The sequence below is a fragment of the Leptonychotes weddellii genome, chromosome 2 (genome assembly GCF_054177405.1).
Source record: "Leptonychotes weddellii isolate Sample4059 chromosome 2, ASM5417740v2, whole genome shotgun sequence".
In the NCBI taxonomy this organism is placed as follows: Eukaryota; Metazoa; Chordata; class Mammalia; order Carnivora; family Phocidae; genus Leptonychotes; species Leptonychotes weddellii.
The window spans coordinates 56,103,476-56,131,406 of NC_138370.1; the positions used below are offsets into that span (position 1 = coordinate 56,103,476).

Genomic DNA, 27,931 nt, shown 5'->3' on the forward strand with positions numbered 1-27,931 from the left:
AATAATTAGAATTGAAGTGTTGTTAACAAAAGCAACAACAAGGCTTCTCTAAGAATCTCAGTTTTGGTGGGAAAAGTATACATGTGTGGATATATAATATCATCCAACACAGCTGAAGAAAGCAGAAGGAGTAAGTAGAAAGAAAAATAAACATTTCAAGATGATAAATAATCAAATCCTATAAATTCTGTAAACATTTTTGTTCTACATAAGCATACATTGAATTGGAGAGTTGAAAACTTTTTTTAAGATTAGGAGTAGAATAAAGGACCATCTTTATTCAGATCCTCAATACCGATTCTATCTTTTTCTTTGTGATAAAAGGAAATTATCCCTTCCCATAGGACATCTGAAAAGACAGCTAGGCAGTCTTTGCCTGAGATTCAAAGTGGTTGGTAAAGAGGAGCTACCCAATAAACATTTCTGGAAAAAATAAATAGTCTTAAAGAAGGTATTTAATTCTCTTCATTTTTTAAAGTCTTATTTAGTCTTATCTCGGAAACAGACAGACAGCATTAATATAAAAAGGAGTCATTGTTTTCAAATAAGATCTATATTTTAGCAGTGGGGTGTGCAATTAGCCAAACAATACTTCCCTGTTCTCTCCTAACTTATCAAAGGCAGCTGAACCAATAAGGGTGGTATCATCTAAGTGCACACAGAAGAAAGATTCAGTAATAAATGTCTCATATACACAATATTTCTGAAGTAATTATGAAATACGAGATCCTTTCCCCAAGTTTTCAGGATGATTCAGAACATGGGACTGCTCAGTTTTGTGCAACTATTCATCACTACTTCTTCATTGATAGTCATCAAACTTAGTATGTTACTTAATAACAACCTGGGGGTTAGTTTACACATAGTGAAACAGAAAGTCTACATTTATTGAATTATCACCTTTATATTGTAAAATATTTCCAAATGATTTTAAATTTCTCTTTTTTTAAAAAATGTATTTATTTGAGAGAGAGAGAGGGAGAAAGAGCACAAGCAGGGGGAGGAGCAGAGGAAGAAGCAGACTCCCCACTGAGCAGGGAGTCCCATATGGGGCCCGATCCCAGAACCCTGAGATCATGACTTGACTCGAAGGCAGACGCTTAACGGACTGAGCCACCCAGGCTCCAAGTGATTTTAAAAAAACATTTTTTTTTTAATTTAAAACTTGCAAACTTTCTTAATGAAATCAGAACATTACTATTGTATATTTAATTAATTTAACTTGTCATCGATTATATTATTTAGCAGACTTAACATTTGTAGATTTTAAATTTAAGCTCTGAACTCATCCTAAGTAATTTTAAAGTTCATGGCATATAATATTCTACATTTTCGTTGTAATGCGATTTAGATTCATAATATCTCATTGTGGATATGAAGAAAAATGCTCTTTAGCTATTGAGAAATCCAAGTGACCACTTCATATAAGAATATCAGTGTGGCCTCTTGGTTATTATTCAGTTTGCCTATGCAGTAACTCTAGTGAAGTTTTATGAAGATTATTTCTTAAGAGAACAAAACAAAATTCTAATAATTAAAAAAAGAACCAAGAGAAAACTTCAGCCAGAGGTAAAAAGTTACACTAAATAGACATTGCTACATAATTCCAAAATTTAATGACTTAAAGTCCTGACCATTTATTATCCCTTGCAAGGTTTTGGGTCGGCTTGGAGGTCCTGCTGATCTGGATTGAACTACACCAGCCTTGCTAAATTTTCTCACTCCTATGTATTTAAACTTGTGTGTAAGCTAAGAACTGCTTCGTCTTGAACGGCCTCAGTTGGGATGATTTAGCTCTACTCCATGTGGTCTCTCACTTTCTAGCAGGCTAATCTCGGTTTCTGTTCTTGTTGATGGCAAGGATCCAAGAGAGAGCAGGACAGGGCATGGAACAGGGCAAGCAGAAATGCACTTTCCTTTCTTCACTGCCTCTGCTTGCATCACATTTGCTAGCATCACTTAACCAGAGGAACTGACACAGAAAAACTCAGGCAAAGAAGAGAAGACTAGAGAGTTCTAGAGGGGTGGGGGATGGGGGATGGGTTAGCCTGGTAATGGGTATTAAGAGGGCACATACTGAATGGAGCACTGGGTGTTATACACAAACAATGAATCATGGAACACTACATCAAACACTAATGATGGACTGTAGGGTGATTAACATAACATAATAAAAAAAGAAAGGAGAAAGTTATAGAGCAAAGGACATTAAAAGCAATTGAGACCGTCGATGAAATCAGTCTACCACAGAAGGGGATTCTTATGTTAACAACACTGTTAAAATGACCTACCTTCTAAGACGTGGAATGATTTTCCATTGAAGAAAAAAGACAATTTAATTTTCAGTTTTGAATAAGCGTTGGGTCTCCAACTAGTAAATGTAACTGAAGGGCAAGAACTTAGTGAATGAAAAGGGGGTCATTTGGTTTTTACCATAAAATAATGAATATTGTTGGGAGCAGCTTCTTGATATATAATGGGTTATCTTCATTTAAAAGAAAAATGGGTAACATCCAAGAAGTAATAGAAAAACCTGTTTTGAATGACTGACAAGTCTTTACTTCCAAAATAAACTCATTCGTCAATTTTTTTTTCAAAAAACCTTTATTTAGGGTCTGGAAATAAAATTATTTTCAATTCAGAGCATAGCAATTAAATAGGCATTTACAAAAGAGAGAAATATGTGTCAATAGGGCTAAATACATGGATTCTATGGAGTGTTATGTACAGGTCCTAATAATCAGAAAGTAAACTTTGCAACATGGATATTGTATTTTAAACATTTTTGTTAAGATATAAAAAAATGTTACAGACAAGTTCATAAACCACAAATTTAGAGCTTGATGAGTTTTCACAAATTGAAAATAACAATGTCACTAGCTCTGGGATACTTTTGAATTTATTCTCTGTATTTTATCTCCTTCTCTTCCCCTTATTGGTGAATGATTAGGATAGAAAGTGTGTGTAGTGCAAAACAGGTGGCTTGCAGTAGACCAGACAGCTGACCATTTGTTTTCCTAATTTGGCATTTTTCTTGAGAAAATTAATGTACTAGTTATTGATGCATTATTTCTCCTCTCTAATCACCCTTAAATGACAATTCTGCAATAATATATGTGTAAACATTTCTCCTGTGGCAGATGGCATGCTTTGTTAGTAGAGAAGCCTAGAAGAACACTAGAGTAGGAATGTTCCTCTTCCAAGTTCTGGTGTGTATTTCTTGGCAACTCCTGCACTATGTGCAAATTTCTTAGTGCCTAGGCTTCATGCAACTCCTACCTTAGTCCCTTGGCTCGAAAACTTGTGATTTATAGCAGCTCATGGTAGTTCCCATGGGCAGATTTCTCCAGCAACACCGTTAAGTGGCTTTTCAGTAGGGGGTTCCAGCAGGGTACCTCCTGTGAACATTTTCTCCTCTAGAAGCTTTACAGCCTCAGTGAATTTTTCTACTCTCTAATGACATTAAATAAATGTCCATAGACATTCCCACCCTCTACAAAGAGGTCTGGGTGTCAATAATGCAGGAGAGGAGTCTCTTCCTTAGGCTTACTATCTCATCTCCTGGAGCAATAGTTGCTCCTAATCTGTTATTCCCATATTGTTTAGAATACGCTTTACTCTTAGTAGATAATCACCCATTACTCTAATTCACTGTTACAGTTAGGAATTTCTAATTGAAATTTCCATGCTCAAATTATTGTGTGGTTTCTGCTTCTTGTTTGGTTTTTGAATCACAAGCTTGCTTTCTTCTGGTTCCCAGAGTTCTTCTGACTCAAGACTGATGATTCATGGAAATAATGTTAAGTGGATTTTCACATAACATTATTTTCTGATTTAATCCAAGAAATTTAAAATATCTATCAATGAATATTAAACAGAATTTAACTGAATATTAAAATCAACCCAAGAGTTATTGGGAAGATAATTATCAAAATTACATTGAAAATAAGATGTGAATACTATTGAAAAGAAAATGATTGGAAATGAATATTATTTAGGTACAAATACCAAGAGATGGTTAGTTTTATAATTTAAATAGTATCATTTTCTGTTAAGATTGTATGTGTTTTTTATTTATATATGCTCATACAATTAATTGATTGATATTTGTAATAGATGACTGAGTGGTCCAACTTTCCTTGGTCAGGCAAAGAGAACTCTCATTTTATGTTGGAGAATCCATATTGCTACCTCACTTCTCTGATTTTTCTTAACTTCTCTGGTAGATCATTCATTCTTCTACATTATACATATTTTTTTTCACCAGATAGTTGATACTTTTGAGATTCTCAAAAATCTCGGAGAGTTGCCATTTCTTAATGATGATTATATCCATTTTTTTTTTTTTCCTGACAGCCTTTTAACATTTCTCTTTATCTTTGGTCTTCAGCAGTATCATATATTTCTAGGTTATTTTTTAAATTTGTTATTTTTGGAAAATTCCTTATTTTTCATTTGCAAGCATTTTTCTCTCCATTCTTCCTCTCTTTTTTTTTTTTTCCTTCTAGGATTCCCATTACACATATTTTAAACTGATATTGGCCTATATCTCTTGGATGCTCAGTTCTCTCTCTCTCTCTCCCTTTTATTTCACTAATTTCCTGTGTGTGTTTCCATTTGAGTGGTGTCTATTGACCTATATTCAAGTTCACTGAGTCTTTGGATGTGTCATGAATACCAATGAGCCTGTCAAAAGCACTCTTCATCTCTGTTACTATGTGTGTGTTTAAATTTACTTCCAGCATGTCCTTTGACACTTTCTTATTGCTTCTATTTCTCTGCTGATATTACCCATCTAGTCACAAATGTCTTCAAGTTTTTCCCCTAGAGCCTGTGAAATAGTAATCATAGTTATTTTATCCCCTATCTGATTTTCCTAACATAGATTTATATTTGAGATTAGCTCTATTGATTGTTTTGTCCCTCAACAGCAGATTATTTTTCCTTTCAATTTTGTTTGCCTCATAATTTTTAGTTGAAATCCACATAGTTCTGTGTGGGGTAGTAGAGACCAGGGTAAATAGTATTTATGCCTGGAAATAGGCATGACTCTTTCTCTGCTAGACTTTCATCGAGGAGCCATGTTTCAGTTTTGTTGGTTGCTATGATTACCCTCAATGCACTACCAACTTCAAGTCCCTCTAGGGGTACCTTTTGGTTAGGGTGGGAGCTAGAGTGATTATCTGAGAAAATTCTTGATTGCTTTCAGTCCACCCTCAGTTCTGGATTTTTCCTGTGAGCTTGTGCCTCAGAGAAGCTGTCTCTCCATGCTTTTGTCCCTCCATTAGTAGTATTCAGTTATTGCATTACTGCTTATTTCCTGATTCTTGGTAGCCTAGGTGGTGAGGACCAAGAAAGAATTCTGTATTTTTTTCTCATTCAACCTTAGCTTTGGGCTGTTCATGTGTCTCTGAGTCTTTTGAGCTGAGTTTTCTTGGTGATCCTCCCTGCCCCCAGTGGTAAACGATCTTTAATTTTCTAGAAGTAGGAGGATTTCTTGCCTTTCTCCCTTTCCCAAACTCAATAAGTTTTCACACACTGGAAGTGACAGGATTTGCTGCGTTCTTCAGCAGTTTAAAACTTTATCCCACTGAGGGTGCCTGGGTGGCTCAGTTGGTTAAGCAACTGCCTTTGGCTCAGGTCATGATCCTGGAGTCCCCAGATCGAGTCCCGCATCGGGCTCCCTGCTCAGCAAGGAGCCTGCTTCTCCCTCTGACCCTCCCCCCTCTCATGTGCTCTCTCTCTCTCATTCTCTCTTGTCTCAAATAAAAAAAAAAAAAAATTTTTATCCCACTGGGGAAAAGACTCCAGGCAAGAACTGTTGATTTTTTTCCTTAGCAGCAGAACTACATTATGTTACACAACATCAGAACTACACTTTGAGGGATGCTTTCCCTGATCTCTACTGCCTCCCAGTCTTTTTCATGAACAAATAGTGAGGGCCACGGAGAAGAGGCTCCAAGTGTTTGTGCTCCCAGGGGTCTATACTCACAACTGTGTATGTTCAGCTTTTAACAACCCATTAAAAATCACTTCATTTTTTTTTTTTTAACACTCATTTGTATGGCAACCTTGTTTTCTTCCAGCGTTGGGGTCTAGGTGGGTGATTGCCTGTGCCTTGTCTCTTTCTGGAGGCTCACTCCAGCTTAATCAGATTTTACCCTAGTCAGTTGCGTTTGAAGTCAGCACTCTGATGGGTTCAAGAACACAGGATGATTTTATAGATTGCCCAGCTTCTTATTGTTTGCATAGATGTGACACTCTCCATTTCTCTAAGATGGAGCCAGACCTTTATAATATACATTATTAATTCACTAATTATATCAAAGTCACCAGGATTCCAGGTACCTTTGGTATTATGTTATTAATATTTTTGATGAAACCAAAATAAAGATTAGTTCTCTTTCAGAACATGCCAGAATATAGTTTAACATCTAAATGTTTATTTTTTTCATTAAAATTTTAAGAAGTAAAATTCTGTCTATTTAGAGTAAATAAGAAACTTGGAACTTTCTACATATATTTAGGGGAAGCTATATATTTTGAGGTACATGATCTAAGGTTTAGTAGAATTTTTTATAGAATTGGTTGTTTTATATTTCAATATTACACATACCCAAGGGTGTATACAACTTAAAGTAAAATAATGCACTGGTAATTATAGACTCAATAACCATTTAGAAAAGAGAGCATTAACAGTAAATTTGAAGCCCCTCCCTATTGTAGGCTTCTCCCTATACTAGGCTCCTCCCTCTTATAGTCTCCTTCTTTTTCTGTAGATATAACTCTTACCATGAGTTACATGTTAAGTCGTTCTTTGCTGTTTTTTTTAAATTTTTTATCATAAATGTATATAATATATATATATGCCTAAAATATAATTTATTTTTGCATGTTTGAATTTTATATAAATTGAGTCATATTGTATTTTACATATATATTTGCCATTGTGTCTGGGGATTCATCCATATTTATGCCTGTATCCATAAAGCATGGACTTTCCCCTTTTTTTTTTAAGATTTTTTTTTTTTTAAAGATTTTATTTATTTATTCATGAGAGACAGAGAGAGAGAGAGAAGCAGAGGGAGAAGCAGGGCTCCCAAGGAGCAGGGAGCCCGATGCGGGACTCGATCCCAGCACCCTGGGATCATGACCTGAGCCGAAGGCAGACGCTTAACCATCTGAGCCACCCAGGCACCCCCCTTTTTTATTTGAGAGAGAGTGCAAGTGGGGGAACAGAGAGGGACAAGCAGACTCTGTGCTGGAGCACCATGTTTTCAATGCGGGGCTCGATCTCAGGATCCTGAGATCATGACCTACGCCAAAATCAAGTTGGCAGAGGCTTAACCTACTGAGCCATGTAGGCGCCCCTTTAAAGCATGGACTTTCAGAACTTGGACTCTAGAGTCAGATGGCCTAGTTTTGAATATTGAATCATTAACTAAATAGTCTTCATAGATATGTTACTTCATCTTTTTGACTTCTGCTTCTTTGTGTGTAAAACATAGTATTGCCAAAATATAAAGAATTAATATAATCAGGGGTGGTTCAATGTTATATGGCCTTGAAGTTTTAAAGCACCTACATTTTGAAGATGTTGTATTTAAGAAATTGAATACAAATTATAAATAGCAATTAGATACAAACTTAGATGTTTATTACCATAAGAAATCACAGAAAATTCAATATATTTGTAAATTTTACAGAAACACATAACAATATAAACACATCGTATGGCTGCTTTCAGATCCTTGGTAAGGGCTTGAATGAATGAGGGGCTCTGAAACAATCTTTCTCAGCTTCATGGCAAATCTGACTCCATGTATACGTAAAATCCTTTGAATAGTAGTTCTATAAAAATGATAGATGTTTTTAATTTATCTTATTACTTACTATTATATTACATTAATGGAAAATTTTTGTAGGTCTCTTTCCTTTTTTTATTGAAGAATGATTGAGATGCAATATTGTATTAGTTTCGGGTGTACACATAGTGATTCAATATTTATATACATTACAAAAGCATGACCACAACAGGGCTAGCTACCAGCTAGCGCCATATGAAGTTGTTACAATATTATTGACATATATCCTATGTTGTGAATTACGTCCTCTTGCTTTATTTATTTTATAACTGAAGTTTGTGCCACTTAATCCTCTTCACTTTTTTCACTTGTCTCCCATCTCCCTCCCTCTGGCAACCATCAGTTTGCTTTCAGTATCTGAGTCTGTTTCTGTTTTGCTTTATTTGTTCATTTGTTTTTTTAGATTCCACATATAAGTAAAGTCATATGATGTTTGTCTATTTCACTCTGACTCATTTCACTTAGCATAATGCCCGCTAGGTTCATTCATGTTTTTACAAATGGCAAGATTTCATTCTTTTTTAATGTCTCAGTAATATTCCATTGTATATGCATACTGCATCTTCTTTATCCATTTCTCTATTAATGGACTTTTAGGCTGCTTCCATATCTTAGCGATCGTAAATATGCTGCAATAAACATAGGGGTAGATATATCTTTTCAAATTAGGGCAGGATTATTTTCTTCAGTGAAATAAAATACGATTAATCTAATTATTCACATATACATCAAATAATACTGTTACACATGGTTTTCATAATTTTGGTTTTGGTTTTCTCACCAAAGAATGCAGTTGCTTGACTTTTTGTTTGCTTATCAACTTGAAATAATAATTTCAGTCCACATTAGGTTACTTATTTTCTAGTGTATCTTTTTTAAATTAACACATGAAATGGCCTACTTTAGGGAAAAAAAAGGACTTGAAAATAATGTATTTAACAAATTAAATTTATATTATTGAATTTTATATTTCACTGTTGTATTTATTGATGATAGATTAATGTCTAATAGGCTAGTGAGAAACTTCTTTTTTTAGAAAAATCACATAAATCATGAGATAATAGTACTTAGTCAATTTCAATATGTAGATGTTTGCTTAAATTACATTTATTGCTATTTTATGAAAATATATTTTGTACACATAAAAAGTTAGGAAAATAGCTTGCACGAGATTACAAAGTAAAAGCACACTAGCGTAATCAACATTACAAATTACTGTAATGTGAGTATATATCAAAGCAATGGATATTACACAGAAAATCTCATTTAAAGTATAGTAGCACTGGTACCATGCAATTTAGAGCTATGGAGAACATTATATGAAATAGGGAAGTAAGTTTTAAATTTCAAATTTAACATTTTTTAATGGATGGGATTTTCTTTCAGATTGGAACAGATGCTCGTGGTTAAATACAGGCCTGAATTTCAGTTGTTATGTTCTGGTATAATCATTCGTGATGTGTGCTGCCCTGCATATTCAGAGTGATCAATGCTTGTCATTTATAGGTTGTTAAATCCTTTAATTTTTATTCTTACATAATTGATTATAGACAATTGTAGCCATAAAATTTTTTGAAATTTTAGAAATGTGCTACAGATTTTTTTTTAACCACAGTTCTCTTCTTTACTGCTTTGAAAAGAATGTAAACAATCAACTCAACAAAATAAATGATTTTGTTTTTTCTATTTACCTTGTAGACATCAGTGCCTTGAGGCAACTTTTTAATTGTGTAGAGGCTCATAAAGATTTTTTTTTTTAAAGATTTTATTTATTTATTTGAGAGAGAGAATGAGATAGAGAGAGCATGAGAGTGGGGAGGGTCAGGGGGAGAAGCAGACTCCCTGCTGAGCAGGGAGCCCGATGTGGGACCCGATCCCAGGATTCCAGGATCGTGACCTGAGCCGAAGGCAGTCGCTTAACCAACTGAGCCACCCAGGTGCCCAAGGCTCATAAAGATTTAATCACTGAAGAAATATTTATGGAGTGTCTATTGACAGCACGATTATAAAGGTGTAATGGGGGCCCAGAATAAGTGCAAGATTTTGTCCCTGAATTCAAAGACGGTCTATTTTAAAGGCCATAATTCTTAACCATGGCTGAGTATCAAAATTGCACGTTTGATTTAATCTATTTATGGTTAGAAAAATGCCGAGAAAATGAAAGATTTAAAGATTAGAAGTGCTGAATCAGGATGGAGGTAAAGAGTAAGATTGATGTATCTGTATATGTATTTTATATATAGTATATATACTTATATATATTCTCAAAATTTATATTAAAAAGAACTCAAAGGTAATTTTGAGGTTTGGCTAAAATAATGGAGAATCTGGAAAAAGGAAGATATGTTAAGAATTACATCATAAAGGGGGGTAGTTCAATTCTGCAGCAGTTCCATTCTGCACTAGACCCCTCACTTCGGTGGTGTCTTCGTCCATTGGGCTGCCATAACAAAATTGTACAGACTGGATAGCATAAATGACAGGAACTTATTTCCCACAATTCTGGAGCTGAGAAATCAAAGATCAAAGCACTACCATATTAATGTACTGGTGAGAGCCATCTTTCTGGTTCATATCCACTGGCTTCTCCCTGTGGCTTGAAATGGTAGAAAGGGTGAGGGATATATGTTGGGTCTCTTTTAAAAGAGCACTAATCCTGGGGTGCCTGGGTGGCTCAGTTGTTAAGTGCCTGCCTTCGGCTCAGGTCATTGTCCCAGGGTCCTGGGATTGAGCCCCACATCGGGCTCCCTGCTTAGCGGGAAGCCTGCTTCTCCCTCTCCCACTACCCCTGCTTGTGTTCCCTCTCTCGCTGTGTCTCTCTGTCAAATAAATAAATAAAATCTTAATAAATAAATAAATAAAAGAGCACTAATCCCATTCACAAAGGTTCCACTCTTGTGATTAAATCATCTCCCAAAGGCCCAATCTCCTTATACCATATTGGGCATATTAGAATTTCAATACATGAATTGAGAAGGGGACACGAACATTCAGACCATAGGAGTTGGTAACCCCGAACTTAACATCAGCATATTTCAGTTTTCTTATATATAAAATGGGATTAACAGAAATGCATTTGAAAAAGATTGTATAAAGGATGAAATTTGGTAATTTTATAAATTATTTAGCATAGCACTTTACATATTTAAGTGGTCAATAAGTATTTATTGGGTTTAATATTAGTGTAGTGAGAAGATCCATGCCTTACTCAAAGAGATGAGAGAATATTAAAGTCTTGTTTATATAGAAAAGCTGTCTGAAAAGGTGATTATAAAGTTGTATATTGAAAGAAATTGAAAGATTTTGCGTCCATTTAGAAGAAAGAGGAAAAAAACATAAACAAAGATATAAAAACTAGAAGGGGGTCACACATATGCTAATTTAGAAAATATTCTAAGTTAAAGCAATTTCATGTTGCAGAATAACACATAGCAATAAAATACTTTAAATAAACATTCTCAAGATTATATTCTCTGGTAATTTTCATATCATCATGAATCTTGATTATAGTAGACAGGGAAGAGTCATGCTTTCTAGGTAGCTATGTAGAACAACGTATGGAAGAGCTGTTTATTTCAGATTTGATGGAGATTTAAAAAGTATTTTTTGAAAATATACTTTACAAGGCCTATTTATAGTTTTGCATACATGAATATAAAAATAATTGCAAATAGCAAATATTCTTTGGGTTTTTACAATTACTTCCAGTTATTCTTGTCCAGTGAAAGGATTCATTTTTGTTCTGATTTGGTCTCCAAGATTTGCTCTGCTTGCGATGAATCTTTCTTACATGTGCTTGCCCCCCTGCCTGCTTGTCTACCTTATGCACACGGGATATCTTAATACCGTATCTTAGGTTATCAGTCATTACTTTTGGGTCATAATCTTTTGCAAAATATTTTGTAACTCTAATCATTATTAGTTGATTTCTACTCATTATTAGTTGATTTCTACAGAAGTTTGGCTTTTCCACATTTTATCCTGTTGCATGTCCACTGTCTGCTTCAGTGTTAACCAGAATCACAGCTTCAGTCTTTGTATTTGGCATTTCCATTCTCTAGCCAAAGTGCGCTGCCCTAAGAGCAAGGAGTGTTTTTAATGGCGGCCTGCGGTGATGTAGGGAGTTTTACCACACATATGTATCACATAGCGACTCTCCTGTGGGGGTTCAAGTTCTAAATCCTCTCCTATTGTGCAGGTCATGAGGCTTTCCCTGTAGCTTTGTGAAAGCTCCCCCTGGCAGCTGTAGAAATGTGGTATGATTAATCTTATATGCTGTCAAGGAATTTTATTTTATTTGACAGCTATAAAGGAAATATTGTTCTTCAGCTAAATGATTTGATGGCCACAGCATACAGTATGCTTCTTCCTTCTTTCCTGCCACTCCTTCACTTCACCCTCCCCCTTTCTCCTCCTTCCTGCCCCCTCCTCCTTATTCTCATTCTTATTCTTCTCTCCTCCTCTCACTCCCTCTTTCTGTTTCCTTCCTTCTGTCTCTTTCTCTCTTGACTGAGAAAGCATTTTCCTTATTTTGGGACCCAGGTTCAATAGCTTCATAGTAATTTTCTTGATTACAATCAATCTGTATGAGTATCAGTTAGAGGGAAGCTATTTTTAAAAGAAATGCTCACACACACAAAGAAGAAATGCACATAGTATGAATATAGGTAAAGTCAGAAACATACACGGTGTATTTTTTGAGCACTGCTATGTGAATATTGGTAAGTCACTAGGTACGATGATATTTTAAAGATACAAAGATAAATTTTTTTCTTTTTTTTGTTTTATTTATTTATTTATTTTTATTATGTTCAGTTAGCCAACATATAGTACATCATTAGTTTTTTATGTAGTGTTCAACAATTCATTAGTTGTGTATAACACCCAGTGCACATCACAATTACAAATGGGGAAGGGGGTTTCCTGACCAAATGCTGCCGATACAATTAGTTATAGTTTAGGAAAAAAGTAAAGATGAATGTTCACTTCTTTAAAAGATAAAAAAAAAATGTTAAAGGATTAAAATGTAATTTTATAAACATAAGGAAATGAGAAAGAAATGTTGGGAAATATTTCTATTAACTCAGCATGAAAAAAGCCTTTCTAATCATAAAGTTGATATAAGGAATGAAACAATCTTCAAATCAAATTATTTTACACAAAAGTTAAAGAATGCATTAAAAATTTGGGGAATGAACATGAAAAATAGCAAACTCCAAAGTTAAAAGTTGGAAGAAACAATAACCAAGGAATTCTTTTTTTTTAAGATTATTTATTTATTTTAGAGAGAGAAAGAGCACACAAGCAGGAGGAGGGAAGGAGGGTGAGGGAGAGAGAGAATCTCAAGCAGACTCCCTGCTGATCAGGTGGGGTTTGATCTCAAGACCCTGAGATCATGAGCCAAAATCAAGAGTTGGTCTCTTAACTGACTGAGCCACCCAGCTGCCCCACCAAACAATTCTTAAAGGGTAAATCCTAATAGTTACCATATATATAAAAAAAACCTTGTAGTAGTATTTAGTAGTAAAGGATGTTGAAAATTTGCCAATTACATCTTGAGAAGAGTGAGTACAACAGCACCCTTACCAGTCATCATCATTTTCTGCTGCTGAGAAAGGGAAGAGACACGGCTGTTGACTTATTTTAAATGCTGTTGTCTTTTGACTTAAGCCTCAGATCTATCAGCTTTCCTTCTTTCTTTTCAATATGTGCTTTCACTATATTTCTAGCCTCTTTTCTTCAGACTAACCGGTGTAATCGACTTCCTTTGTTTTGGGCATTTTATCTTGACTTTCTTCTTTGTTTCTCTTTTCCACAGATTCCTACTTGAATCTGTGATTGACAAGTAAGTCAGCATAATGTAGGGGTTTAAAGCACAGCCTCTGGAGTAAGCCTACCTGGTTCCAAATCCTAGTTCTACTACTTAGGGGCCAAGAGAAACTAAGGAGTTTACTTAACATCTTAGTATCCACTGCTGTAACTTGAGAGGAATTTAGTAGGTTCTCTTTAGTAGATTCGTAGGTTTGTTATATGGATCAAATATGTCAATATTTATGAATTACTTGGAGCAGTATCTGACATATAATAACTACTACTTAAATAAGTATTAAAATGCATTTTTTAAATATTTTGCATAGATAACCTGTGGTTAATTTTCTTTCTTTTAATGCTTACAATGTTTTGTAATGCAGAAGTGTTTATTATGTAAGTGTTTACATAAGCATATTTTGGTCATTCTTTCTTTCTTGATTTCTAAATTTTTCTAATAAATAAAGATTCTATTGACCAAACTGATACATAGTTTTATTTTAACATATATATATATAAATATTCTGTATATAACTTATTTTTAGTAGCAGCTTTATTAAAATGTAATCTTCATAAAATTAACCCCTTTAAAAATGTCTAGTTCAGTGGTTTTTAGTATTTTCTGAAAATTGTGCAGCCATAATAGCTATCAAAGTTTAGAATATTTTCCTCACTCCAAAAAAGACCCCATACTTACTAGCACTCATTTCCTATCACCCATCCCCTCAGCTCCTGGTAACCATTAATCTACTTTCTATTTCTATGGATTTGGCCATTCTGGACATTTCATATAAATAAACTCATACAATTTGTGCCTTTTTGAATTTGGTTTCTTTGATTTAGCATAATGTTTTCAACATCCATTCATTCTGTAGTATATGTCAGTACTTTATTCCTTTGTATTGCCGAATAATATTCTATTATATATAAACATATCACTTCGTGTTTATCCATTCATCAATTTATAGGTATTTGAGTTGTTTTCACTTTTTGGTTAATATGGGTAAAGCTACCATGAACATTTATGTACAGTTTGTGTACGGATTTTTTTTTTTTTTTCTTTTGAGTACGTTCCTAGGAATCTGTTTAAGGAAGTTTAAGTTGAACTCTTAACTCTGTTTAAGTTTTTGAGGAGCTGCCAAAACTATTATTCCAAGTAGGTATTCCATTTAATATTCTCATCAGCAGTATTTGAAGGTTCCAATTTTCCCACATCCTCTTCAACAATTGTTACTGTCTTTTTTATTTTAGCCATCCTAGTAGGTGTGAAGTTGTATTTCATAGTGGTTTTTATTTGCCTTTTCCTAATGACTAATGATTCTGATTATCCTTATATGTGCCTATTGTCCATATGTAATTCTTTTTTGATGGATATCTATTCAAGTTCTTTGCTCATTGCTTTAATTGGATTATTTGTTCTTTTATTGTTCAATTGTAATAGTTATATATATGTGTACATATATACAAGCCCTTATAAGGTAAATGATTTGTAAATATTTTCTCCCATTCTGTTGGAAATCTTTTTACTTTCTTGATAATATTCTTTGGGAAGCACAGGTTTTTAATTTTGTTGAAGTAGAATTTATCTATTTTTCTTTAGTTTCCATGTTTAGTTACTGAAATCTTTGCTCAGTTTAGTGATGAGCTAATGATTGAACAGATATTTAATTAAATGTGTTGAATCAATAAGTCTTTTAGACTTGACCAGGGTGCTCTATTTCTGTTTTGTGTTATGCACTCAATGCTCCCATAGGCAGTTACAAGTCTGCCTTAGTCTTCACTTTCTGTCTGTGCAGGGCCTCAAAGCCAATCAGAGATGAGAGATTGGGGATTCTTTTCCTAATTCTAAAATGTAAAAAAAAAACAAAAAACCAAATTGGTTTGGTTTGGTGCCCCTATTGTTATCTCCAGTCAGTATCTCCATCACAAGAAGCTGTAATGTTAAACAATCACTGTTGTTTCTTTTCAATAAAGGCCTTAGGGATAGGACTGTTTACACAGACTGAGCTCAAAGTCTTGCTCAAATAAAAAGAAATCACAAAAATGGAAGTTTTCAATGGGCTGCTAGATAAGTCAAATGGTGACAGTTCTCCGGAGATGGGACCTTGGAGAAGCTCCAAGCCTTTTCTTCCCCGTCTAGTGTGTGCTAAGATGATGGTTTTCACAGCGGGCAGAATTACAAAGCTGATGGTGCAAGGTGTCCCTGCAGCTGTGGAGAGAGGGATGCCATAAATCTCTTTGTTCTTATTGAGATTCAACTATTTTTTGGAGTAAATGCTCTGTAGATTGGTGCAAGTGCTTTTTATCTATTTCCAGAGTTCTGAAAAGTTGATTTTGACAATTGCTGCAGGGTATTCATGGCCTTTATGGAAGAGAAGATTTTCTGTCTAGTCTTTGCTATTCCAGAGGTGCTTCTTGGTTTAACTTTGACAAACAGTGTGAGATTTTTTTCTTTCTTTTTTCCAAAATGGTCACACATTTATCTCCATAGTTTTCAAATAGTATGGTTATTTTGTTTTAATATATTGATTGTTTTTGGGGTTTAAAAAATCATATTCTATCAGTTTGTCTATAAATTTTATCTCTGACACCATACTGCTTTCATCATTTTTTTCTGGGTAAATATATAATTAAAGGATATAAAAATTAATAGACAATTATTAGTGTAAAGAATATAATTAAAAGCTATTTATTTTAGCTACAAATAAGAAAAAAAGTCATTTTACAGCTTTATTAATTAAAAAGGTATAGCCATCCCCTCTTATCCTGAGGAGTTATGTTCCAAGACCCCCAGGGGATGCCTAAAACTGTGTATAGTATCAAACCCTGTATATATTCTATGTTTTTTCCTCTACATACATACCTATGATAGAGTTTAATTTATAAATCAGGCATAGTAAGAGGTTAACAACAATAATAATAAAATAGAAAAATTATAACAATATACTGTAATAAAAGCTATGTGAATGTGGTCTCTCTCAAGATATCTTATTGTACTGTAATCATGCTACTTCTTGTAATGATGTGAGATGATAAAATACCTCCATGATGAGATGAAGCAAGGTGAACGATGTAGACATTGTGATTTAGGTGACACTACTACTGACCTCCTTATGATACATCAGAAGGATAATCATCTACTTCCAGACTGTGGGTGACTATGGCTAACTGAAACTGGGGAAAACAGAACCATGGATGAGGGGAAACTGCTGTAACCTAAATTAGAAAACAAATATGTGGGAATTGAGTTACTTTATACATAAACTCATATAATTCAAATAAATACTAAAAAAGCTGTATGTATGAGTGAAATTATACTTCTTAAAATAAAACATGTCTTGAGACTACGGTAATTATAGTTCTTCCAACTCGATAAGACTAACAATGATCATTCTGATAATTTAAAAACAATTTTTTAGTCTATTTACTTTGCTCCTGAATACACTTTTTTAAAAAAGTGAATTGTTAAAATACATTTTAAATACAAAGATCTCATTTTATTTCATTTTATTTTATTTCTATAGGACTTTGGAGATGATGGGTCCTTGTACATTACTAAGGTTACCACAACCCACATGGGCAATTACACCTGTTATGCATATGGCTATGAACAAGTCTTTCAGACTCACATCTTTCAAGTAAATGGTAAGAAACATGGTGTTGATATCATTGCTTTATGCTTCACTATATATTCAAAGAATATCACACTTGATTAGGAAGGCAAGACTTCAATTTTTTTAGTTTGGCAAGGCCTCAGTTTTTGTTTTGTTTTGTTTTGAGACTTAATGTAAAACCTTTTTCAATTTTAAAAAACAGGTGGTTGAGTGAATAAATGCTATAAATTTTACCACTTTTTTCATCGTGAAATAGTACAGCGTAACTCATTCTAATTGGAAATTTAAAGCATAAGAAATTTAAATTACTTTTTGAAATTTAAATATCAACAAGTAGACAACCATATAAATTTTAGAAACTGAAAAAATTAAGCATGAAATTTTAATCAGATTATCTGGTTGATCTTATTAATGATATAAAAAACTGCTATTTATCTACAGCAAATGTTATGCTCCAAATCATTAATTTAATGGCTGTGAACATTGGCCATGTAGGCTGATATTCTTTTTTCCTAAGATTTTTATTTATTTATTCATTTGAGAGAGAGAGAGAGCATGTGGTTGGGGGGGAGAGGCAGAGGGGGAGGGAGAAACTGACTCTTGGGTGAGAAGGGAGCTGGACTCGGGCTCAATCCCAGGACCTGGGACCTGAGCTAAAAGCAGAGGCATAACCAACTGAGCCACCCAGGCATCCCTGATATTACTCTTTTAATCAGAGGGCTTTTTCCTTTTTCTGATTTAATTCAAATTTTAGCTATTTAGTTCAATTGATGATACAGGATCGTATGTATGATACATTAATTCACACTGATTCACTTCCATATTGATATATATATATATGTATTACTTTATGATCTACTAAAAAGAAGCAGAAACTTACTTGGCTTGCCATAGGAACAGCAAGATGGCTAGCGTAGTTTGTATGAATTAAGAGGGGAGTGACAGATAGGAGCTTGGTGAGGTAGCCCAGGGTCAGATCACGTGGATCCCTGGGGACCTAATTAAATATTTGGATTCCCATTCTAAGTGTAATGTGGGAAGCCATCAAAGTATTTAGTGTATGAAATGGCATATTCTGATTTGTTTTAAAATGACTGGAAGCATTGAGATCTGTTAAAAAAATATTTTAATAGTCTAGGGAAGAGATAATGGTGGCTTAAAATATAGTGTTAATGATGAAGAGGTAAAGAGTGGTTAAATTTAGAATATTTATTGAAAGTAGATCTGATGATATTGCTGAGGAATGGCATTCAAATATAAGAGAGAATTTTTTAACAATAAACCCCCCAAATTTGAAGCATTTAGATATATCCTTGTGACATTAACTGAATATAGAAGAAGCGTATTTGGAGACTGAGTGAGATTAATATATATATATATATGTTTGGACAAGTTGACTTCAATATAAGTTCTAGATGGAAATCAAGTATGCAATTTAGTATAAGTCTGGAGATCAGAGGAGAATAACAGTCTAAAGTTGTATATTTAGGTAATATCAATGTGCATAAACTATTTTAAAGCCATATGTTTGAGCTTGATGAGGTCACCTTAAGAATGAGTATAAATATTCATATTGAGGATTGAGCCTTGGAGCTGAGGTTAACAAGTGGAGAAAAGAAGACTTAGAATGAGCACCTTGTGATGGAAAGTGTGTCTTGAGAAATCAATTAAAAAATGTTGAAAAAAGTTTGAAAAGATTGGAGAGTTTATGGTCTGACTGTTAGAGGCACTCAACAGAAGCAGATCTAGGCCTTGGTTTCTAATGCCTAATTAGTGCACACATGGGAGTTGTAACCAGTTGTAACTAGACATGAGTCAAGGTTTGGAAGCGAACTTTCAAGGAAGCCAGTGAAGAGAGCAGACAAGGTACAAAGGAGGTGATGCACGCTATTCCCAGTGTTCTCAGATGTTTGGATTTGGACTTTGGATACAGCAATTTTACCTGAGGATACACAATCTTGAGAGGACAGAACAAGTCTGTGTGGGGGGATGTTCTCTATCTAGATGTGGCATCCTGGAAAATGGTTGTTGTTGCGAATCTGGTTCTCACCTCCCTCTTTGTTGTGATTGTTTACAGACTAATAGCCTCTTTGACAAAACTAATGCTCAGCTATTTGTTTGTTTTTTGAGAGATTCTCCACTTTTGTTTTGGCTTACAATTAGTTCTATCTTTTATATTCACTCCCAGTTCTACTTCTCTCAGTCTAAGGACCAGCTACTTGAGTTCTTAGTAGTTTGTAGAGCAGTGCATGGTTCATGTTCTAGCAGAATCAGAATCACATGAAAAATTTATAAAAAATGTAGAACTCTGGACTCCACCAGCACTTTCTGGAAATTAATTTGAAATCTGCATTTTGGCAAACTTCCTAGGTAATTGTGATGCTTGGTAAAGCATGAGAACCATTCCAAATAACTGTTCTTTAGGAGTCTCTGCTCCCCATTCATGTCTGAAGCAGTCTTCTTACATAACTTACTCATTTGCATGCTTCGGCTGGGAAGCCCAGTAAGAAGGCTTTGAGCCAAACTGCAGGCTTTTGTGTTGCAAGATGTGCCTTGAACAGCACTGGAGAAATGTAGCTTCCCTATTTCATCCCCTCCTTGTGAATGAACTGCTTCCTCTCTGATCTCAAGGTTTTTCTGAAGATGGAATGTGGGAATAAAGGGACCAGGAGGTGTCAGCAACAGAGCCATGACCATCGGTCTTAACATTATGAATTAATTTAGAGGACTCCAATATTAGCATTGACTGCTGCTGAGATCGAATGCTTTCCCTCTTCTAGAAACAAAGATCCCTGAACCTGGGAGTAAAACCCTTCTCTTTCTATTACCTCCTACTATGTTTAATCTGCTTCAAAATCCTTCATTAAATGCTCTTACGAAGGCATGGGGTTTGCAAAGAGGGAAAATGATAATATTATTGCTGAACATTGGTTGAGATTGAATAGAGAGGAACTGTAGTAGCTTGAGAGTGATGTTTAGTTAAAGGGGGGGAATTTATAAAAGTTGCAGATATGATACTTTTTTATGCTGATGTGAATAATCTGGTAAAGAGGAAATGCAGATCATTTAAGAGAAAAAAGGGAAAATTGCAGTAGTCAAGTTTTTTAAAAATTGATGTAATTAGTGCACACATGGGAGGATTGGTCTTTGGAAGATGAATAGTTAATCTGTTGAAACAGGGAGCAAGACAGATTATTTGGGAACAGATGCTCAGGGTGGGAGCATGAGGAAATAATCCTCTTTGCATTGCTTGGATTTCTTCAGTGTAGTCAGGAATACCAACTATTGAAAGTGAGGAGTTTGTAAGAGCTTGTTTGAGCAGAGGAAGAGATGTAAAATAATTACCTTGCAGAGAAGGAGGGTGATAGAAATAGCAGCCGGTAGTTGGTATGTCAGGCAGATCTCTGGGTGTCCTTGAGGTGATATATATTAGTATGTTTTCCTTCAGTTGTGGTTGGCTATGCATTTGCAATCATAGAAAGAAGAGATTTGGGTTTAATCAGCATTTTATTTTGTCAGGTGAGTAAGTGGGAGAGAGACAAGCATAAGGAAAATAAAGCATGAGGAAAATAAACAAGTTTATAAGAGAATGATTATAATGATGGACCACAGAAGAAGTGGTAAGGTAAGGAAAGGGGTAGGTAAGGAAAGCAGTGAGACCATGAGAAATATGAAATGAAGTAAAATACTGACTGGTGTTTCCAAGTTGAACAAGTACTACTAGAATGGGGTACTAGAGAGAGCGAAATGCAGTACCTTCACTCAAAGCATTTTCTTAAGGTGTCTGACAATTTCTCTTTATCAGAAACACTTTTAGTTAGGTCAAGTTTATACAAAGGAATGTATGAACCACTAAGGTTTGATAGGTGTTCAGGAAACTGCTGTTCTAAATCTAACTTGCCAGTTCTAGTCTTAGCTGAAAAGGAGAAATGAAGTGAAGAATAACATTAATTCATCAACATCAACCACAGTAGATCAAAACCTTTTTCTACTGCATTTTTATCAAGGAGCGAAGATAATAAGTGCATTTCCAGGATCATCTTCAATATTTAAACCTATTTGAAAAATCCAGAAGGCTAAGTAGAAAATGTATTATATGTGTATCAGTCAGAGATTAGCTTTGGGCACTATAACAGAGACCCCAAACAACAGGGGCTTAAAGAAGATACTGCTGTGTTTTTCTTATGCATAAAAGAAGCCCAGATGAGGTGCTTCAGAAGGCAACTCCATCACGTCATCATTATACTTTGCTTCCCTTGCTGTGGTTAGAACATGGTTTCCATTCTCCGTGTCATCCCATGTTTTCCAAATGGCAGTGAAAATTCCAATCATCATGTTCCTATTTCGACAAAAAGAAGAAAGAGGAAGGAAAAATAATGTCTGTCACCTGAGAGAGCCCTCTTGAAATAACTTTAATGGAAGTACAGACAGTAACGTCCATTAACCCTCTCTAAATGCAGAGATTAAAGTATATTTCTTTGGCCTTGTTATTTTGCCATCCACAACAATTAAGGGTTCATTTATTTACAAGGAGGAATAAATATTGGGTAGGTAAGTGGTCATCTTTGTCACAAAAATGTCTGGTGTATCAAAACATTTTGCAAAACAGTAGTAGAACAATGACACTTTATACTTAGAAATGGTAGGATTAGCTGTAAAGCAGCAGCTGAACAAGTGATTTGCTAAACAAGTGATTTCTCCTTTTTTTGGTGTTTTCCTTTCCTTTGGCTTTATGGTGTTTTATATTTGGGATAATAACTTTAAGTGTAATTTTGTGTATAAATAAGTAGAATAAACTTGAGATCACTCAGAATATTGTTATAGGCCAATAACAGAAGAATAGTTGGGAATGAGCTATGACACTGGAAAAATACAATGAAAATACAAGAAAATGCAAATCAGATTAGCCAAATGGCACATTTAAAGACCGAATAAATCTCTAAACTGGTTTGACTCATTTTCTACTCTTGATCCACTTTTCATAAAAGGTTAAAAAGGGCTCTAGAAAATTAAGTTTTTGTAGAAAACTTAACATATTTATCTGAACAATTTTTCAATTAGTAATAAAAATAAAATATATCATCAATTACCATAAAAATATCAGAAAATACCACAAGTTATTGGAATTTGTGAAAGTGTTTTTGAAGTGCAAAGTCTATTTAAATATCCCAGGGTGCAAGCCAAATAAGTCTATCAATAGCCCTGTTTCCTTTCAAACAATGCAAAATTAAATTATTGAAATATGAGAGTGCTTCTGTGTCCTTGTCAGAAGAAACATGTATAAATCAAAGGAGCTTGACTCTGCCAGTGGAATTCATTTCCTGCTTTTCCTTTTCTTTTTACATAAAGCAAATCGTCTTTAGATCTTCAGCTTATGATACAGAATGTTTGAAATTTTAAAAGTCATTCAGTGTTTACACTACCCTCTGGGCAGAAAGCTTGTCTATATTCACAATAGACCCATAATATATGCTGTAATTTCTCTCTCGTTCATATTGTTTTAAGACCTCACACATAATATCAAGTGGATTTTTTTTTTTTTCCTGCTCATGTCAGAAATGTGTTCACAAAATTGCTGGTTTTATAGGATGTCTATATAGAACACCTCCATTTTTTCTCCTTCAAAGTTTGAAAACATCGAAAAAAAGACACTAGAGCCAGATGTAAAGGTATGGAAGCATCACCTTCTTTACTGACAAAGCTGTTTAGAGAAAGTGGCTTAAGTCTGGACAACAATGGCCTGCTTTGTCTTGCATCATAGACTTGAACTTCCTTCTCCAGTCACAGACAGCCTTCCCTGCCAAGCTCTATCTGTATAGCCAAAGTGCAGATGGGAATAAAACCTTGCTGCTAGCAGTAAGATCCAGAAAGCAGGTGGTGGGAGGCCTACCTCCCCCTTCTCACTCCTCCTTTCCTGATGAGTAGGGAAAAGATGAGAGAAATAAAAGCCTTGAAGGTTACTCTGGCTCAGAGATTCTCTGCGGTTCTTGGGCAAGCAGCATCAGCAACTTGTTTTTAAGGCAAATTCTCAGGGTGCACCCACAACTACCGAATCAGAAGCTCTGTGCATGAGGTAGAGTGATCCGTGTTTTAACAAACTCTCCTCATGATTCTGACCAAGTTTCGGAATCACTGCTCTAGAAATGTTATTCCCTAGAGACCTGAGAAGTGGGAGTATGTGGTCCTTCCTCATGCACTTCAACTTTATTCTCTTAATTTTGACTTGAACCTAAGCTCACAGTGATTTTGGGAAGTGGCTGTCTCTCAAGGGGTGGGATCAGCCATGCATCAGATCAGTCATCCCTCTCATGAGGCCTGGCAGCAGATGGTGTTGGTGTTGATGTCTTGCCCAAAAGCCCACCTGGGCCTCCTCAACTGTGGTGGATGTCCCCTGACGGCTTGATGCTACAGGAACCTGTCCCAAACCACTCTTCTAAGAATTTTATTTGACACAGGAAGGTTTATCAGCTGGACTCAAGGCAGCCTAGATGTGCCAGGGATTTAATGTCTCACAGGGACAGTCCTTAACCAGTGAGGGATGCAAGTCAAAAGGTAAGAATCACTGTTTCCCACTCACTCAGAGGGAAGATTCTGAGGTGCATTCTATATGACTCTTTTCTTTCTTTTCTTTTCTTTCTTTCTTTTTCTTTCTTTCTTTTCTTTCTTTCTTTCTTTCTTTCTTTCTTTCTTTCTTTCTTTCTTTCTTTCTTTCTTTCTTTTTCTTCCTTCCTTCCTTCCTTTTTTCCTTCCTCTCTCTCCCTTTCTTTTTCTTTTTCTTTCTTTCTTTCTTTCTTTCTTTCTTTTTTTCTTTCTTTCTTTCTTCCTTCCTTTTTTCTTTCTTTCTTCTTTCATTTGTTCCTATTTTTCTTTCCTCCGTCTTACTTTCCTGGTCTCTAACTTGTGCTTCCTGGGATCACGTCCCAGATCAGCAACATGAACTTAAGTTCTTTTCTCAGAGCTGCTTTTGGGGACACTCACATTTAGGAATGTCCTTACCTTAATAATAATTGTTGCCCTTTGGTAGCTCCCCCTGCAAGCTACTGGTAGGCACCATATGTTTGCTTCCAGAAGGCTCTGAAATATTACTGAACATTATATTAATTCATGAACTCCAGAGTCTGAAAATTTTGTCTCTATTATTCCCCATGCTAAATTATGTCCAGTTACATTGCTCAGTAGAGCTCTTCAGAGCTTCTGCAATTATATTAAATCTTGACATCAAGACACTACAATTACATAATAATAGCAAGAGCATATAGATGCTCAAACTTTAATATATAATCTAATTATTAAATACCCACAGAGAAATAAAACTTCAAAGATTAAAGTTTCAAAGAAATTAGTCCAAAGTAATTAATATACAAAATTAAAGTATTCTGCCCTTGCAACATAAAATCTAAAGAAAGTCCAAATGTTTTAATTACAAGTAAAGTTCAAGAATCAGAATCTTCCCCGAGTTCTTATTTTGTTCCCTTTTGGTGAGAGAGGTCCTTGAAAAGTTTATGGCTTTGGTATAACTTCAACATCTTTATCTTGGGCTAATTCTCATTAGACTTAAGTGTACCATCTTGCTATTTGTTTTCAAATGGTCACATCTATTCTTTATTATTTCCTTCTATTTTGCCTTCTGTTGGATTGCATAACTTTCAGAATTCTATTTTATTTTCAGGATTGGCTTGTTAGCTATATCTCTTTGTTTAATTTTTTTTAAATGTAGCTATAAGCTATATTTACAATATGCAACTTTAACTTATTACCATGCATCTTCAAATAATATTTTATCACTTCACATTTAAAAGAAGAACCTTAAAACAGAAATCTTAGATCTCTCCCTTTCCATCCTTTGTGATAATACTGTCAAATATTTTATTTCTATGTATGTTACAAACTCTACAATACATTGTTTTATTTCCACTTTTAATAAGTAAATATCCTTGGGCCCCTGGGTGGCTCAGTTGGTTAAGTGTCTGACTCTTGATTACAGCTCAGGTCATGATCTCAGGGTTGTAGGTTCAAGTCCTGGGTGGGGCTCCGCGCTCCGCAGGAGTCTGCTTGAGATTCTCCCTCTCTTCTTCCCCTCCCCCCACTCACGTGCCCACACTCTCTTTCTCTCTCTAAAATAATAAATAAATCTTTAAAAAAATAAGTAAATATCCTTCAAAGATATTATTTTTAAAAAACAGACAAAACTTTTATCGTTTCTGATCCTCCTCATTCATTTATGTATATCCAAATTTCGCAATTTTCCTTTAGCCTAATAAACACCTTTTAACAATTTTCTCAGCCTTTGTTTGTGTAACGGTATTTTTTCCCCTTCATTTAAGGATATTTCTGCTGAGAAATTTCTAAATTTCTTGAAATTTAGGTAGGCAGTTTCTGTTTTCTGTTTTTCTTTCAACATTTTACAGATGTTGTTGTATTATCTTCTGGCTTGTAGGCTTGTATGGTTTATAAAAGAGAAGTCAGTTATATTTCTTGTCTTTTTTTTTTTTAATTTTCCTCTGGATGCTTTTTAAGGTTTTCATTTTTCACTGGGTTTCAGCAATTTAATTATTAATATGCTTTGGTTCTGTTTTCTTTACTTGTATTTATCTTGTAGGGATTATTCAACTTGTTGGACTTTGGGATATACGTTTTTCAACAAATTTGGAAAAAAAAAATGGCCATTGTTTTTAAGTAGATTTCTGCTTTCTATCTCCATTAGGAATTCAATTACAGATATACATGACTGCTTGACATTTTTCCATAGGCCACCAAAATCTGTTTTATTTGTTTTCTTCTTCATGCTTTGCTCTCACTATACTTCAATTTAGATAGTTTCTTTTGCTCTGACTTCAAAGTCACAAATCTGTTTTTCTGCATGTGTAATTTGCCATTAAGCTCAACCAAAATATTTTTAAAAGATATATTTCAAATATTGTTTTTCAATTTTAGAAGTTTCAATTGTTTTTTATAATCTCCATTTTCTTCTTAATTGTGTTCATGTTTCCCCTTAAATATTTGAACCTATCTATACCAGGTATTTTGAAGATTCATTTAATGGTCTCTGAAATTTTATATCTTTCTCTATTGATCGATATTTTTCTTGCATATGAGTCACGTGTTCCTTCTTCTCACATCTGTTTTCTGTTGTTGTTGTTGTTTGCTTGTTTGTTTTTGTTTTAGATGATGGAAATTGGTGAGAGAGATTTGCGGGATTCCTTTTAGAAGTGTTGCTTTGGCATTAACTTACCTGCATATCTGTTAAACCTTTTTTGAGGCTTTCTTTTTAACTTGATTTGAGTATTTCTAGAGTAACCTTTAAACTGGGGTTTGCTTCACTATTTTCCTAAGAGGTAGTGTTTCTAGGGTCTCTATGAGGTGTTTAATGACGTTCCATCAGTCTGTTTTTTTTCTATTAGGTCTCTCTAGTTGGGAGTCTGATTAATCTAACTCATATGTCACCTATCCTTGAGTGAGCTCTTGGAGCTTTTAAATTTATAGCTCCCTAGTAGTAGTTCTTTCTATAGTCATTGAACTTTGCCTGACTTTGTGGAGTTTCATCCTGTAGTTTGAGCCAAAGCCTCAACAGACACCTTATTCAGATTCCTGTAGCTCTCTATCTCTACATATTTCTGTCCTTTCTGGTGCTCTCCCTACAATTTCTGGGTCTCAAGATTTCCTGAATTCTAATCTCTTTTATTTCAGCAAGACCCTTCAATTCCTCTGCTTCGCATCAATGTAAACTAAATGTCTCTAGGCAGAAAGCTGAGGCAATTATAAGCGCAATCCATTTTTTTTTTTTTCTTTTCTTTCGGGATCATGATCTTTTGCTAATGGTTTTGCAACATTTGATAACGGTTGTTTCATATTGGTTCTATTTATTTATGGCAGAGGCTTATCTGCTATACATTTTCTATCATGACCTTATATCTCATAGGAACCACTTTTTTTTCTTTCTCCAAATTTTTATTTAAATTGCAGTTAGTTAACATACAGTGTAATATTAGCTTCAGGTATAGAATTCAGTGATTCCTCACTTACATACAACAGCCGGTGCTCCTCACAACAAGTACCCTCCTTAATCCCCATCACCTATTTAACCCATCCCCCCCACCTCCCCTCTGGTGACCATCAGTTTGTTCTCTATTGTTAAGAGTCTGTTTTATGCTTTGCCTCTCTCTTTTTTCCTCCTATGTTCATTTGTTTTGTTTCTTAAACTCCACATATGAGTGAAATCATATGGTGTTTGTCTTTCTCTGACTGACTTATTTCGCTTAGCATAATATACTCTAGCTCCATCCATGTCGTTGCAAATGGCAAGATTTCATTCTTTTTGATGGCTGAGTAATATTCCATATATATATCTACACACACACACCACTTCTTCATCCATCATCAGTCGATGGACATTTGGGCTCTTTCCATAATATGGTTCTTGTTGATAATGTTGCTATAAACATTGGGGTGCATGTGCCCCTTCAAATCTGTATTTTTGTATCCTTTGGGTAAATACCTAGTAGTACAATTGCTGGGTCGTAGGGTATTTCTATTTTTAACTTTTTGAGGAACCTCCATACTGTTTTCCAGAGTGGCTGCAGCAGTTTGCATTCTTAACAACAGGGTAAGAGGGTTCACAGGAACCATTCTTCAAAAGACTGAGAG

The 27,931-nt window shown here is 34.8% G+C and overlaps 1 protein-coding gene across 1 annotated transcript in view; it reads left to right on the plus strand.

The window, feature by feature from the left end:
* The window catches only part of FSTL5 (follistatin like 5), a 637,910-nt gene that overhangs the window by 466,945 nt on the left and 143,034 nt on the right, over window positions 1–27,931 (plus strand). The window contains exon 8 of the mRNA XM_081813100.1: window positions 17,198–17,318. Within this exon, the coding sequence (XP_081669226.1) occupies window positions 17,198–17,318 (121 nt within the window). The remainder of the gene's footprint in view (window positions 1–17,197; window positions 17,319–27,931) is intronic.